The 13772-nt window shown below is 44.6% G+C and overlaps 1 protein-coding gene across 1 annotated transcript in view; it reads right to left on the reverse strand.

Annotated features, from left to right (window-relative positions):
* Nucleotides 1-13772, reverse strand: part of cbl (Cbl proto-oncogene, E3 ubiquitin protein ligase) — a 294821-nt gene that overhangs the window by 26564 nt on the left and 254485 nt on the right. The window contains exons 12-15 of the mRNA XM_072486364.1: nucleotides 12991-13085; nucleotides 5244-5405; nucleotides 4752-4840; nucleotides 4405-4602 (exon numbers count right to left, since the gene is read on the reverse strand). Coding sequence (XP_072342465.1) covers nucleotides 4405-4602; nucleotides 4752-4840; nucleotides 5244-5405; nucleotides 12991-13085 — 544 coding nt within the window. The remainder of the gene's footprint in view (nucleotides 1-4404; nucleotides 4603-4751; nucleotides 4841-5243; nucleotides 5406-12990; nucleotides 13086-13772) is intronic.

Below are 13772 nucleotides of genomic sequence, written 5' to 3' on the forward strand. Positions count from 1 at the left end.
GAGAGAACGAGAGGGGGCGGGCGAGAGAACGAGAGGGGGCGGGCGAGAGAACGAGAGGGGGCGGGCGAGAGAACGAGAGGGGGCGGGCGAGAGAACGAGAGGGGGCGGGCGAGAGAACGAGAGGGGGCGGGCGAGAGAACGAGAGGGGGCGGGCGAGAGAACGAGAGGGGGCGGGCGAGAGAACGAGAGGGGGCGGGCGAGAGAACGAGAGGGGGCGGGCGAGAGAACGAGAGGGGGCGGGCGAGAGAACGAGAGGGGGCGGGCGAGAGAACGAGAGGGGGCGGGCGAGAGAACGAGGGGGGGCGGGCGAGAGAACGAGAGGGGGCGGGCGAGAGAACGAGAGGGGGCGGGCGAGAGAACGAGAGGGGGCGGGCGAGAGAACGAGAGGGGGCGGGCGAGAGAACGAGAGGGGGCGGGCGAGAGAACGAGAGGGGGCGGGCGAGAGAACGAGAGGGGGCGGGCGAGAGAACGAGAGGGGGCGGGCGAGAGAACGAGAGGGGGCGGGCGAGAGAACGAGAGGGGGCGGGCGAGAGAACGAGAGGGGGCGGGCGAGAGAACGAGAGGGGGCGGGCGAGAGAACGAGAGGGGGCGGGCGAGAGAACGAGAGGGGGCGGGCGAGAGAACGAGAGGGGGCGGGCGAGAGAACGAGAGTGGGCGGGCGAGAGAACGAGAGGGGGCGGGCGAGAGAACGAGAGGGGGCGGGCGAGAGAACGAGAGGGGGCGGGCGAGAACACGAGAGGGCGCGCGAGAACACGAGAGGGCGCGCGAGAACACGAGAGGGCGCGCGAGAACACGAGAGGGCGCGCGAGAACACGAGAGGGCGCGCGAGAGAGCGAGAGGGGGCGGGCGAGAGAACGAGAGGGGGCGGGCGAGAGAACGAGAGGGGGCGGGCGAGAGAACGAGAGGGGGCGGGCGAGAGAACGAGAGGGGGCGGGCGAGAGAACGAGAGGGGGCGGGCGAGAGAACGAGAGGGGGCGGGCGAGAGAACGAGAGGGGGCGGGCGAGAGAACGAGAGGGGGCGGGCGAGAGAACGAGAGGGGGCGGGCGAGAGAACGAGAGGGGGCGGGCGAGAGAACGAGAGGGGGCGGGCGAGAGAACGAGAGGGGGCGGGCGAGAGAACGAGAGTGGGCGGGCGAGAGAACGAGAGGGGGCGGGCGAGAGAACGAGAGTGGGCGGGCGAGAGAACGAGAGGGGGCGGGCGAGAGAACGAGAGGGGGCGGGCGAGAGAACGAGAGGGGGCGGGCGAGAACACGAGAGGGCGCGCGAGAACACGAGAGGGCGCGCGAGAACACGAGAGGGCGCGCGAGAACACGAGAGGGCGCGCGAGAACACGAGAGGGCGCGCGAGAGAGCGAGAACGAGAGAGCGTGAGAGAACGAGAGAGCGTGTGAGAGAACGAGAGAGCGTGAGAGAACGAGAGAGCGTGTGAGAGAACGAGAAGGAGGTAGCGCAAGCAAAGGTGTGCGAGAACGCAAAAGAACAAGAGCGCGCGAGGGAGTGCACACTGGATATTACACAAGTGCACACTTTAATTTATTTGCAGCTTCCGTCTTTCTTTTCTTCCAGCGAAACCTTTGTCTTTTTCATCACTGCTCTGGACCTAGCTCTGCTGAAGTTTTTTCTTTCTCTTCAGCTGCCAATATTCTGCCATTCACACTGCTCCTCCTCCCTATATTCTCACTTTGTTGAAATCAAAATGGCTGCATCATTTCTTGTCCTAACTCGCATATTCCCAAGACCTCAAAATGTGTCTCCCTACAGGATTTTAAATACAAACTTGGTGTCATCTAATCACTACTCTGAGTATTCAGTTTTTGAAATGTTAGCCATTTCCTACACTCTGGTGCTTCATCTAGATTTCGCACGTTAAGAAAACATGGGACACAAATAAAACACAGCAGTCGACTCAGATTGCAATTTGAGAGTTGCAGGTGTCATGAATGATGAACTTTACAAGAAAATTGTTTTTTAAAATGTCTCTTTAACTCAAAGTAAAATGGATAATTCTTAAAGGAGATGGTGAATCCCTTGTGAACACTTCAGTTCAGAGAAGGGCTCATATGACTTCAATTTGCCAGGGGAAGAGTTGAGAAGGGAGAGAAAGTTAAATAGAAACCCACTGAAGTGTTGAATTGCACCTTTCACCAAAGTTTACAGAAAAACGATGGGTTACGGGTGGTAGGCAGGAAGGTGGAGTTAAAGCCACATTCAGATCAGCCATGATCTTATTGAATGGCAGAGCAAGCTCCAAGGGCCAAATGGCCTACACTTGCTCTTATTTCTATTGTTCGTATAGAATAGCTGCTACTGAAGCAGGCAGAAGAAAACTGGAAGTCTCCCAAGAGCAGGTCGCATCAGTTTGCTAGAAAATAATGAGGAGCACAAGTAAATCACTAAGGAAAAGCAGTTTTACCTAAGCTGGCTAAACAGTTTAAACAGGTCGGCTATAGGAATCTCTTGATCTGAGAAAGAGGGGGATTCATCAAGCTGTGCCTTGCTGGTGACAATCATATCCAGAATACTTGGTGAGAATAGAGTGTTTGGTAACAGTGTTATTTAGGCTGTCAATGAAACTCTGATAAAGTAAACTGCTTTGTCTCAGATAATGTCGGGCAAAAAATGCAATTGGTCCAGCCACATAAATGGCCTGGCTACCAGAACAGTTCAGAGGCTGGATGTTCAATGAAAAGTGACCCATATCCAACACTTTAAAGCCTCCCCACCATATGTAAGGCACAAATTGGAAGTGATGTAGAATACTCTCCACTTATATTGTGTTCTTCGACAAAACCTCCAGAATTCACTACCTCAAAGAACAACAGCTGCAGGCAATTGGGAACACCAGTGCCCCTCCAAAAGATGTGCACCAGAGCTCGCTGCTCACCTATTCAAGCCGTTTCAATACAGCTTCAACACTGGAATCTACCTATCAAAGTAGAAAATTGTCCAGGTATGTCCAGTCCACAATAAGCAAGATAAATCTAATCCAGCCACTGAAGCAATCCAGGCCGACATACAGCAAGACCTGGACAATATTCAGATTTGGTCTGGTATGGCCAGTAACATACACACCACACACGTGCCAGGTAATGATCATCTCCAACAAGAGTATCTAACCATCTTTCAGAGTATCTAACCATCTTTCCTTGACATACAACAATTTTTTTTTCTCTCTAATATAAATTTAGAACACCCAATAATTTTTTTTCCAATTAAGGGGCAATTTAGCGTGGCTAATTCACCTACCCTGCACATCTTTTTGGGTTGTGGGGGTGAGACCTACACCGACATGGGGAGAATGTGCAAACTCCACACAGACAGTGACCCAGGGCCGGGTTCGAACCTGGGTCCTCGGCACCATGAGGCAGCAGTGCTAACGATTGTGCCACCGTGTCGCCCAACATTCAACAAGATAACCATCGCTGAATACCCCACCATCAACAACCTACGGGTCACGATTGGATTGGATTTGTTTATTGTCACGTCAACTCTATATATACTGCAGTTGCAACAGCGGGTCAGAGGCGAGAACTCCTGTGACAAGTAACTAATTTACAAACTTCTCAAAGTCTGTCCACCATTGACAACGCACATGTCATGGGTGTGATGGAATACTTTCCATTTGCCTGGATTAATGCAGCTCCAGCACTGCTCAAGAAGCTCGATACCATCTAGTCAAAGTCTGGTTGATTAGCACCCCATTCACCAATTTAAATATTCACTTGTTCCACCACCAATGCACAGTGGCAGTTGTACCACCTAAAAGATGCACTGTAGCAATACACCAAGCGCCCTTCAATAGAAACTTCCAAACTTGTGACCTCTACCAGCTGGAAGGCCATGGGCAGCAGGCACATGTGAACACCACCACTTGCAAGCCCATGTCTAAGGCACACACCATCCTGACTTGGAACGATTTGCAACTCCTTCATTGTTGCGGTTTCAAAATCTTGGAAACCACTACCAGTGGGATATAGTGGCATAGTGACATTGTCGCTGGACTAGTAATCCAGAGACACAGGGAAATGCTCTGGGGTCCCGGGTTCGAATCCCACCATGGCAGGTGGTGGAATTTGAAGTCAATAAAAATCTGGAATTAAATGTCTAATGAGGACCATGAAATCATTGTTAATTGTAAAAACCCATCTGGTTCATCAATGTCTTTTAAGGAAGGAAATTGGTCATATCAATGTGGTTGATTTTTAGATTCCCTCAGGGATGAGCAATAAATGCTGGCCCAGCCAACGATTCCCACATCCCATGAACAAATAAAGAACAAAAAGCATCATGGGACACAGACTGCAGTGGTTCAAAGCAGTTCACCATTACCTCAGAAATTGGAAATAAAATTGCAGGCCTTGTTCGTGACTCTCACATTCAGAGAATTAATTTTTAAAAATCTCACCTCCTGTATGTGCATTGGGACTAGGCAGATTTTGATCAACAGACACATTGGCAAATGCTGAAGTGGCATGAGATATGTCAGACAGTGTACGACGAGCTGGTGGAAGTGGCACAGGTGGTTTGGGGAAGTCATATGCATTATCTTCATCTTCACTCTCACCCCGTTCCAGACCATCACTTATGGCACAGTCACCGTTGTCTATAGATAATGAGCAACAGATTAAATAGCTCAGTGAGTGACAGAACCAAGGATCCCTAAACTTTTGGAAGTGACAAAGAAGTACACAGCACATCTCAGGGGGCTGGGTTTCAGTGAACAGTAACGATTGACATGTAGAAACACCTTACCAGACGCAAAATCTACATTCGTGGCCTGAGATGCCGATGTAAACATAGATTCGCACATCTGTCTCAATGGGTCTGATTCAGTCAAAGTTCTAATCAAACAAAGGGAGAAAATCAATGCTAATTACTCGGGTACAAGAACTGGTTCCACTAGATTATGTTTCAGTTAATACATCATTAAGTTGATGAACTTAACATTAAGAACAGAGTTTAGTTAATGGACAAATATCTCCTTCAGAAAGCACCTATGCAGTATATTCAGTATTGCTACCATAGTTTCTTTGTTTCATTTTATGAAATCTAGCCAACTGCACCTAGCATTACCAAACGCAGACATATTCCAGCAGGAGGCGGTAGGGGCAGCACCCTTTCTTGAATCTTTGCCACAGATGAATCTGGCTGTAAACAACATTGCCCAGATTCAAGGAAGGAACCTTCTTTCGATCAGCTCGGGTGCGTTAAATACAAATACTTTTAAAATAAAATTCCTCTTACACTGAGTTGTTGCTGCTCTGTGACTGTATAAAAAGTCTGGAATCCAAAGAGGAGGTGACACAGAGCAGAGCATGTACAGGCAGCGAGGATGGAGTCATGTAATCGATATCCTCGTCACTGCTCTCTGAACGCTCCTCTGGTGTAAAAGGCTTTGTCAAGGGTCTGAAAGTACGAAGTGGGAATTAAAATAGTTAAAAATGTTTTGTTCTATTTGTAGAAAATTATGAACAATCTCACCCTATAGCTTCCATAAATTCTGCCAGAAGTACTGCTGCGACACACAGCAGTGAGATGAGAAAAATGCAAAGGTGACATTTGAAACATGAAGGTCTGATGGAAAAAAAACCAAGAAACATGAGAAAAAGCAAAGTAACAGAAAAGATCCCATAAAAGTAAATGTAATGAAATGCTAAAATGAAATAGCAGAAGACGCTCGAAGAGTTAACTGCAGACAAAGGTTCTTTAGAAAGCAGACAGCCATTATCACACAGGCCTTGAGATCAGGAAACAGTTCATGCTGCAACTTAATATCTTTAGTTCAAGAAATTCTTGTGAAAAATTAAGTTAAATAAAAAGAATGAGTTTTATACCCTTTAATAGAAGTTAATTAGTTTAGCAAGCAGTTGATTGGAATTATCAGAATCTTAATTTTGAATAATTTGAAACATTTAAGAATACAAGAAAATACAATACTTCCAAAAGATAAGGGAATGAAAGACTGGAATGCCCCAGTATAATTAACAAGGAAACCTCCCTTCCAGTAAGCTGGCAGACCAAGGTCAGGTTTACACAAAGGCCCTCTCATGATATTATGAGGTCTTGATGTGGGATCACATGGACAGGAAAAGTATTACGATCAGGAGCAGAAGAAAATACTTTAGAATGTCATGTAATCAGCAAAGCTGTTTTAAAGGTGATATATATCCTAGATCGCCCCCAGCCAGGCACTCACTCTCAGCCTGCAGGGTGATTTTGGTACATGGGACAGAGAGAAGACGAAAGTCGAGCAGAACCGTAGAACAACCAGGAAGAGACCAGCAGATAAAGGAGAGAGATTGTCGAGGAGGCACAGGAAGGTCTGACCAACCGACCAGGAGAATCCAGAAGCAAGATCTTTTTATTTCTCTGTAAAGACAGTGATTTTATCTTTTAAAAGAAAAAAAAAGCTTAAAGTTTAAACCTGAAACAGTAGTTTATTACAAAAGTCTACTTTACTTATCAAGCAACGCAGGACCCAGGATCGAGGCTACTAGGTGGTAAGTAGATAAAATTCTTCTATGAAGATACGGGTTATCCCGGGGAATAACTTGAAACACTAGTTTGACCTGAATAGCACCCGCTAATAACTCTGCATAGGAGTCGGGGAGTGTGAATCCCTGTCCACCATTTAGAATCTCTTGACCCTTGTTCCGTAAAGGGGAAACCTAAGAATTCTAAGAATAGTGGTGAGGTTTAAATACAAGTGTTACAAAGTACTGCCGCGACACACAGCAGTGTCTTACGAAGTACTGCCGCGACACACAGCAGTGTCTTATGAAGTACTGCTGCGACACACAGCAGTGTCTTACGGTAACAATGACTTAATGCGAGACACAAGATACCATTTCATGTACTTAAAGGCGAACTAATTTGCCAAATAGTTCCAGACTTTCTACCACAGAAGTTAAACTATAAAACACAGACTCCAAATGCTTGCTTAAACAATGATCACCTGTGCAGTTCCCCACAAAACACAGAAGCATTTCACAGGAAGCGGTCTCCAAGCCAAAACATCTGGTACTCAACTAACTCCTACTGTAGAAAATGTAGATTTATTGCAGTAAATGGCTTAACTTATTATGGAAGAGATTAAATTGATTGACCATGTCTTTTTGTCTGTATCAGCTTTCCAATAGTTGCTTTAAATTACAGCTTTTCCTTCGAACACAGATAACGTCTCAGATATCAGGGCATCTTACCGCCAGATTTCTGTCAATGCTCCACAGTGAGATGCATGAAAGTTGCTGAACATAACTAACTACGGGATACATTTACCCTTTTTACGAGATGTGGTTGGTTGTCACTGGGATTTCCCATGTGGTTGTTATGGCCAGAAACTTACTATGTGGGAAGTCATGAACATGAACCAAATCCATGAACTACGATGTGGTTAGAATCCATGAACTACAGATAAAGGACACCAAAATTGCACAAGATACTCTTGGTGTAGCCTCGCCAATGCCCTTCACAATTGCAATAAAATATCTCTATTCCTATACTCAAATCCTCTTGCTATGAAGGCCAACATACCATTTGCCTTCTTTGCAGCCTGATGTACCTGCGCACTTACATTCAGTGACTAAAGCACGAGGACACCAATGTCTCGGAGTATCCACCTTTCTCAATTTACTCTTTCAAATAATAATCTGCCTTCCTATTTTTGCTACCAAAGTGGATAACCTCACATTTATCCACATTATACTGCATCTGCCATGCATCTGCCCACTCACTCAGCCTGTCCACATCCTGCAGAAGCATCTCTGCATCCTCCTCATAGCTCACCCACCCACCCAACTTTATATCATTTGTAAATGTGGAGATAATACATTTAGTTCCCTCGTCCAAATAATTAATATATAATGTGAACAGTTGTGTCCTAGCACAGATCCCTGCAATACCCCGCTAGTCACTGCCTGCCAATCAGAAAAAGGTCCATTTATTCCAACTTTTTGCTTCCTGTGTGCTAACCAGCTTTCTATCCGTCTCTAGACACTACTCGTAATCCCATGCGCTTTATTTTATTTTTTTTAATGTGTTTCATTACAAACATGTATCAAAACAGGTTACAGCGAACAAACAACCGAGGAAACATGCTTCCCAACAATCAACTATAGTCTGTACAAATTTTTTCCCTTTTTCACCCCCCCTCCCCCGTGACGAACAGTCCCTCAAACACAGTCACATACATCCCCCACCTTTCCTCAAACCCCCCTGAAGAACCCCTTAACTGAGACTTTATCTTCTGTAATCGCAGGAAGTTGTACAGATCACCCAACCAAGTCGTTACCCCGGGTGGTAATGCCGACCGCCACACCAGCAAAATGTGCTGTCATGCAATCAGAGAGGCGAAGGCCAAGACATCGGCCTTCCTCCTCTCCATGAGCTCCGGCTTCTCGGAGACCCCAAATATCGCCACCAATGGGTCCGGGTCCACGTCCTCCTCCATTATCCTGGCTAAGACTGAGAACACTCCCGCCCAGAATAGTCTCAATTTTTTTGCAACCCTAAAACACGTGCACGTGATTCACAGGCCCGCGCCCACACCTCTCACATTCATCTGCTACACCCTGAAAGAACCCACTCATTCTCGCCCGAGTCATATGCACACTGTGCACCACCTTAAACTGTATTAGGCTCATCCTTGCATATGAGGAGGTCCCGTTTACCCTACTCAGTGCATCCCATGCGCTTTAATTTTAAATAAATCTGCTATATGAGACCTTGTCGAAAACCTTCTGAAAGTCTAAATAAACCACATCCACCGGTTCTCCCTGATCAACTTTACTAGTCACATCTTAAAATTCTAGTAGATTTGTCAAGCCATGATTTTCCTTTTAGAAATCTATGCCGACTTTGTCTGATTACACCACTGCTTTCCAAATGCTGTACTACAAAATTCTTGATAATGAACTCTAGCATTTCCCTACTACCGAGGTTAGGCTCACTGGTCTATAGTTCCCTGTTTTCTCTCTACCGCCTTTTTGAATAGCGGGGTTACACTCGCTACTCTCCAATCTGTAGGAACCATTCCAGAGTCCAAAGAATTTTGGAAAATGACCACCATCGGATCGACTGTATCTCGGGCCACTTCCTTAAGTACTCAGGGATGAAGATAATCAGGCCCAGGAGATTTGTCTGCCTTCAATCCCATTAATTTCCCCAAATCGATTTCTTTACTAATACTAATTTCCTTCAGCTCCTCACTAAAACTTGCACTTAAAGGATGGTCACGACTGGGAGTTAAATATCCACGGGTATCAAACTATTCGGAAGGACAGTGGATGGTAAGGGAGGTGGTGTAGCTCTGTTATTTAAGGATGACATCCGGGCAATAGTAAGGGATGACATCGTTGCTATGGAGGATAAGGCTGAGTCCATTTGGGTAGAAGTCAGGAATAGTAAGGCGAAAAGGTCACCGATAGGAGTAGTCTATAGGCCACCAAATAGTAACATTATGGTGGGGCAGGCAATAAACAAAGAAATAACGGATGCATGTAGAAATGGTACAGCAGTTATCATGGGGTTTTTTAATCTCCATGTCGATTGGTTTAACCAGGTCGGTCAAGGCAGCCTTGAGGAGGAGTTTATAGAATGTTTCTACGATAGTTTTCTAGAACAGTATGTAATGGAACCTACGAGGGAACAAGCGGTCCTAGATCTGGTCCTGTGCAATGAGACAGGATTGATTCATGATCTCATAGTTAGGGATCCTCTCAGAAGGAGCGATCACAATATGGTGGAATTTAAAATACAGATGGAGGGTGAGAAGGTGAAATCAAACACTAGTTTTTTGTGCTTAAACAAAGGAGATTACAATGGGATGAGAGAAGAACTAGCTAAGGTAGACTGGGAGCAAAGACTTTATGGTGAAACAGTTGAGGAACAGTGGAGAACCTTCCAAGCGATTTTTCAGTGCTCAGCAAAGGTTTATACCAACAAAAAGGAAGGACGGTAGAAAGAGGGAAAAATCGACTGTGGATATCTAAGGAAATAAGGGAGAGTATCAAATTGAAGGAAAAAGCATACAAAGTGGCAAAGATTAGTGGGAGACTAGAGCACTGGGAAATCTTTAGGGGGCAACAGAAAGCTACTAAAAAGCTTTAAAGAGTAAGATAGATTATGAGAGTAAACTTGCTCAGAATATAAAAACAGATAGTAAAAGTTTCTACAAATATATAAAACAAAAAAGAGTGGCTAAGGTAAATATTGGTCCTTTAGAGGATGAGAAGGGAGATTTAATAGTGGGAGATGAGGAAATGGCTGAGGAACTGAACAGGTTTTTTGGGTCGGTCTTCACAGTGGAAGACACAAATAACATGCCAGTGACTGATGGAAATGAGGCTATGACAGGTGAGGAACTGGAGACGATTGTTGTCACTAAGGAGGTAGTGATGGGGAAGCTAATGGGGCTAAAGGTAGACAAGTCTCCTGGCCCTGATGGAATGCATCCCAGAGTGCTAAAAGAGATGACTAGGGAAATTGCAAATGCACTAGTGATAATTTACCAAAATTCACTAGACCCTGGGATGGTCCCGGCGGATTGGAAATTAGCAAACGTGACACCACTGTTTAAAAAAGGAGGTAGGCAGAAAACGGGTAATTATAGGCCAGTGAGCTTAACTTCGGTAGTAGGGAAGATGCTGGAATCTATCATCAAGGAAGAAATAGCGAGGCATCTGGATGGAAATTGTCCCATTGGGCAGACGCAGCATGGGTTCATAAAGGGCAGGTCGTGCCTAACTAATTTAGTGGAATTTTTTGAGGACATTACCAGTGCGGTAGATAATGGGGAGCCAATGGATGTGGTATATCTGGATTTCCAGAAAGCCTTTGACAAGGTGCCACACAAAAGTTGCTGTATAAGATAAAGATGCATGGCATTAAGGGTAATGTAGTAACATGGATAGAGGATTGGTTAATTAATAGAAAGGAAAGAGTGGGGATTAATGGGCGTTTCTCTGGTTGGCAATCAGTAGCGAGTGGTGTCCCTCAGGGATCAGTGTTGGGTCCACAATTGTTCACAATTTACACAGATGATTTGGAGTTGGGGACCAAGGGCAATGTGTCCAGGTTTGCAGACGACACGAAGATGAGTGGTAAAGCAAAAAGTCCAGAGGATACTGGAAGTCTGCAGAGGGATTTGGATAGGCTAAGTGAATGGGCTAGGGTCCGGCAGATGGAATACAATGTTGACAAATGTGAGGTTATCCATTTTGGTAGGAATAACAGCAAAAGGGATTATTTAAATGATAAAATATTAAAACATGCTGCTGTGCAGAGAGACCTGGGTGTGCTAGTGCATGAGTCACAAAAAGTTGGTTTACAGGTGCAACAGGTGATTAAGAAGGAAAATAGAATTTTGTCCTTCATTGCTAGAGGAATGGAGTTTAAGACTGGGGAGGTTATGCTGCAATTGTATAAGGTGTTAGTGAGGCCAAACCTGGAGTACTGTGTTCAATTTTGGTCTCCTTACCTGAGAAAGGACGTACTGGCACTGGAGGGTGTGCAGAGGAGATTCACTAGGTTAATCCCAGAGCTGAAGGGGTTGGATTACGATGAGAGGTTGAGTAGACTGGGACTGTACTAGTTGGAATTTAGAAGGAAGGATGAGGGGGGATTTTATAGAAACGTATAAAATTATGAAGGGAATAGATAGGATTGATGCGGGCAGGTTGTTTCCACTGGCAGAAAACAGAACTAGGGGGCACAGCCTCAAAATAAGGGGGAAGTAGATTTAGGACTGAGTTTAGGAGGAACTATGGAATGCCTTGCCCAGTGAAGCAGTAGAGGCTCCTTCATTAAATGTTTTTAAGATAAAGATAGATCGTTTTTTGAAGAATAACGGGATTAAGGGTTATGGTGTTCAGGCCGGAAAGTGGAGCTGAGTCCACAAAAGATCAGCCATGATCTCATTGAATGGCGGAGCAGGCTCGAGGGGCCAGATGGCCTACTCCTGTTCCTATTTCTTATGTTCTTATTCTTATGTTCTCAGAACTTCCAGTATAATTATTCATGTCTTCCTTTGTAAAGACAGAAGCAAAGTATGAATTTAGTTCCTCAACTATTTCTTTGTTCAGTGTTATGAATTCCCCCGCTTCTGACTGTAAGGAGCCATCATTAGTCTTTATTAATTTTTTCCTCTTTACATACCTATAGAAAGTTTTACAGTCAGATTTATGTTCCCTGCTGGTTTACTTTCAAATTGCATTTTCCCCTTTTTATTCAATCCCTTTGTCCCCCTTTGCTGAACTTTATCTGTTCCAAATCTTCAGGTCTATTGCTTTTACTTGCTAATTTGTATGCCTCTTCTTTGAATCAACGCGATCTCTAATTTCCCTTGTAAGTTGAGGTTTGGCTTTCTACTTTTGTGGTTCCCTTTCTACTCTTGCACCAAATTGGAATAAATAACTTTGAATTCACCCATTTGTTCCTTGAATGCTGCCATTGCCTGTCCGCTGTCCTTCCTTTCAGTAACATTTCCCTGTCTGTCATAGCCAGCTCATGCCTCACACCATCATCGTTACCTTTATTGAGTTTCAGGACCTTGGTCTCGGAATCAACTACCTCACTATCCACCTTGATACAGAATTCTACCATATTATGGTCACTCATCCTCATAGGGTTCTCTCACAACTAGACTGACAACTAATTATTTATCATTGCACAACACCCAGTCTGGCCTGTTTTCTTGTTGGTTCCTCAACGTATTGGTCCAGAGAACCATCTCATGTACACTCCAGAAATTCCCCCTCTATTGTACTGCGACTAATTTGAGTCACCCAATCTGTATGCAGATTAAAGTCACCCATAATCACAGCTGTCCTTTATCACATGAATCTCTGATAGCCTGTCCAATGGCACATCAGGCATATGGCCATCTATGTATCTCATGCAGGTAAAGCTATTTACTTCCCTAAACACATTATATGCAGATAAACCAATGACACCCGACTTCAATGCAATATCCATAATGCAGAACTTCATATACCGTGTAGCAAGAGAGTAGATGGCATTCGCTGATGTGGAGGATTTCACTTTGGAGGTCTCATACTCTGAAACATCATTCAAGGCACCACAGAAAGCCTGCAATAATGAGGAGATATTGTAGGTATATTTCAATTAGAATCAAATATCAATTAGAATTATATATTTTAAATCAACATAAAATTGGTAAGTTAGATATACATTTGGATGTGTAAATTAAGCTGTGAAATAGTCTTATCAATCCCACCTAAGGTGTAGAATCTGCTATAGCCCTGTCCATAATAAGGGGCAACTACAAACACACTCACTCTGACATTTGCGAGTTCATCCTACTTTCTCTTGTCCTTCATCTGCATCTTTCATTTCCACAATGACCCCCATGGGTAACTGGCTAAACAAAACAGTTGATTCTAACTCTGGTTGCGTTTTATGCTGACAAGCCACTATCAAAGTAACAGAGTGACATGTAAACAATACATATGGGTGTGGTAACCTGAATCTCTGTACTTGCAGTTATTTTAGTTCTTGCATGTTGAAGGTCATTCCGTGTGTCTTAACTCACCCATCCAGAGATCCTCAAATTGTCCTACTATAGCATCCAGTTGTTGCTTAGATAATTCCACAGTTTGATCTCTATTATATTTGGGAGTTTGTTCAATATATTGTTAATCCATTATGTGAAACTCTCTCAAATTAATTTGATATAATTTCCTGACTACCTTTATCCATACTTTTGACTACCTTGAATCTCCCAGATCACCTCTGATGTTTTTTTGAGTCGGTAAT

Source organism: Scyliorhinus torazame, chromosome 21, assembly GCF_047496885.1.
Source record: "Scyliorhinus torazame isolate Kashiwa2021f chromosome 21, sScyTor2.1, whole genome shotgun sequence".
NCBI lineage: Eukaryota > Metazoa > Chordata > Chondrichthyes > Carcharhiniformes > Scyliorhinidae > Scyliorhinus > Scyliorhinus torazame.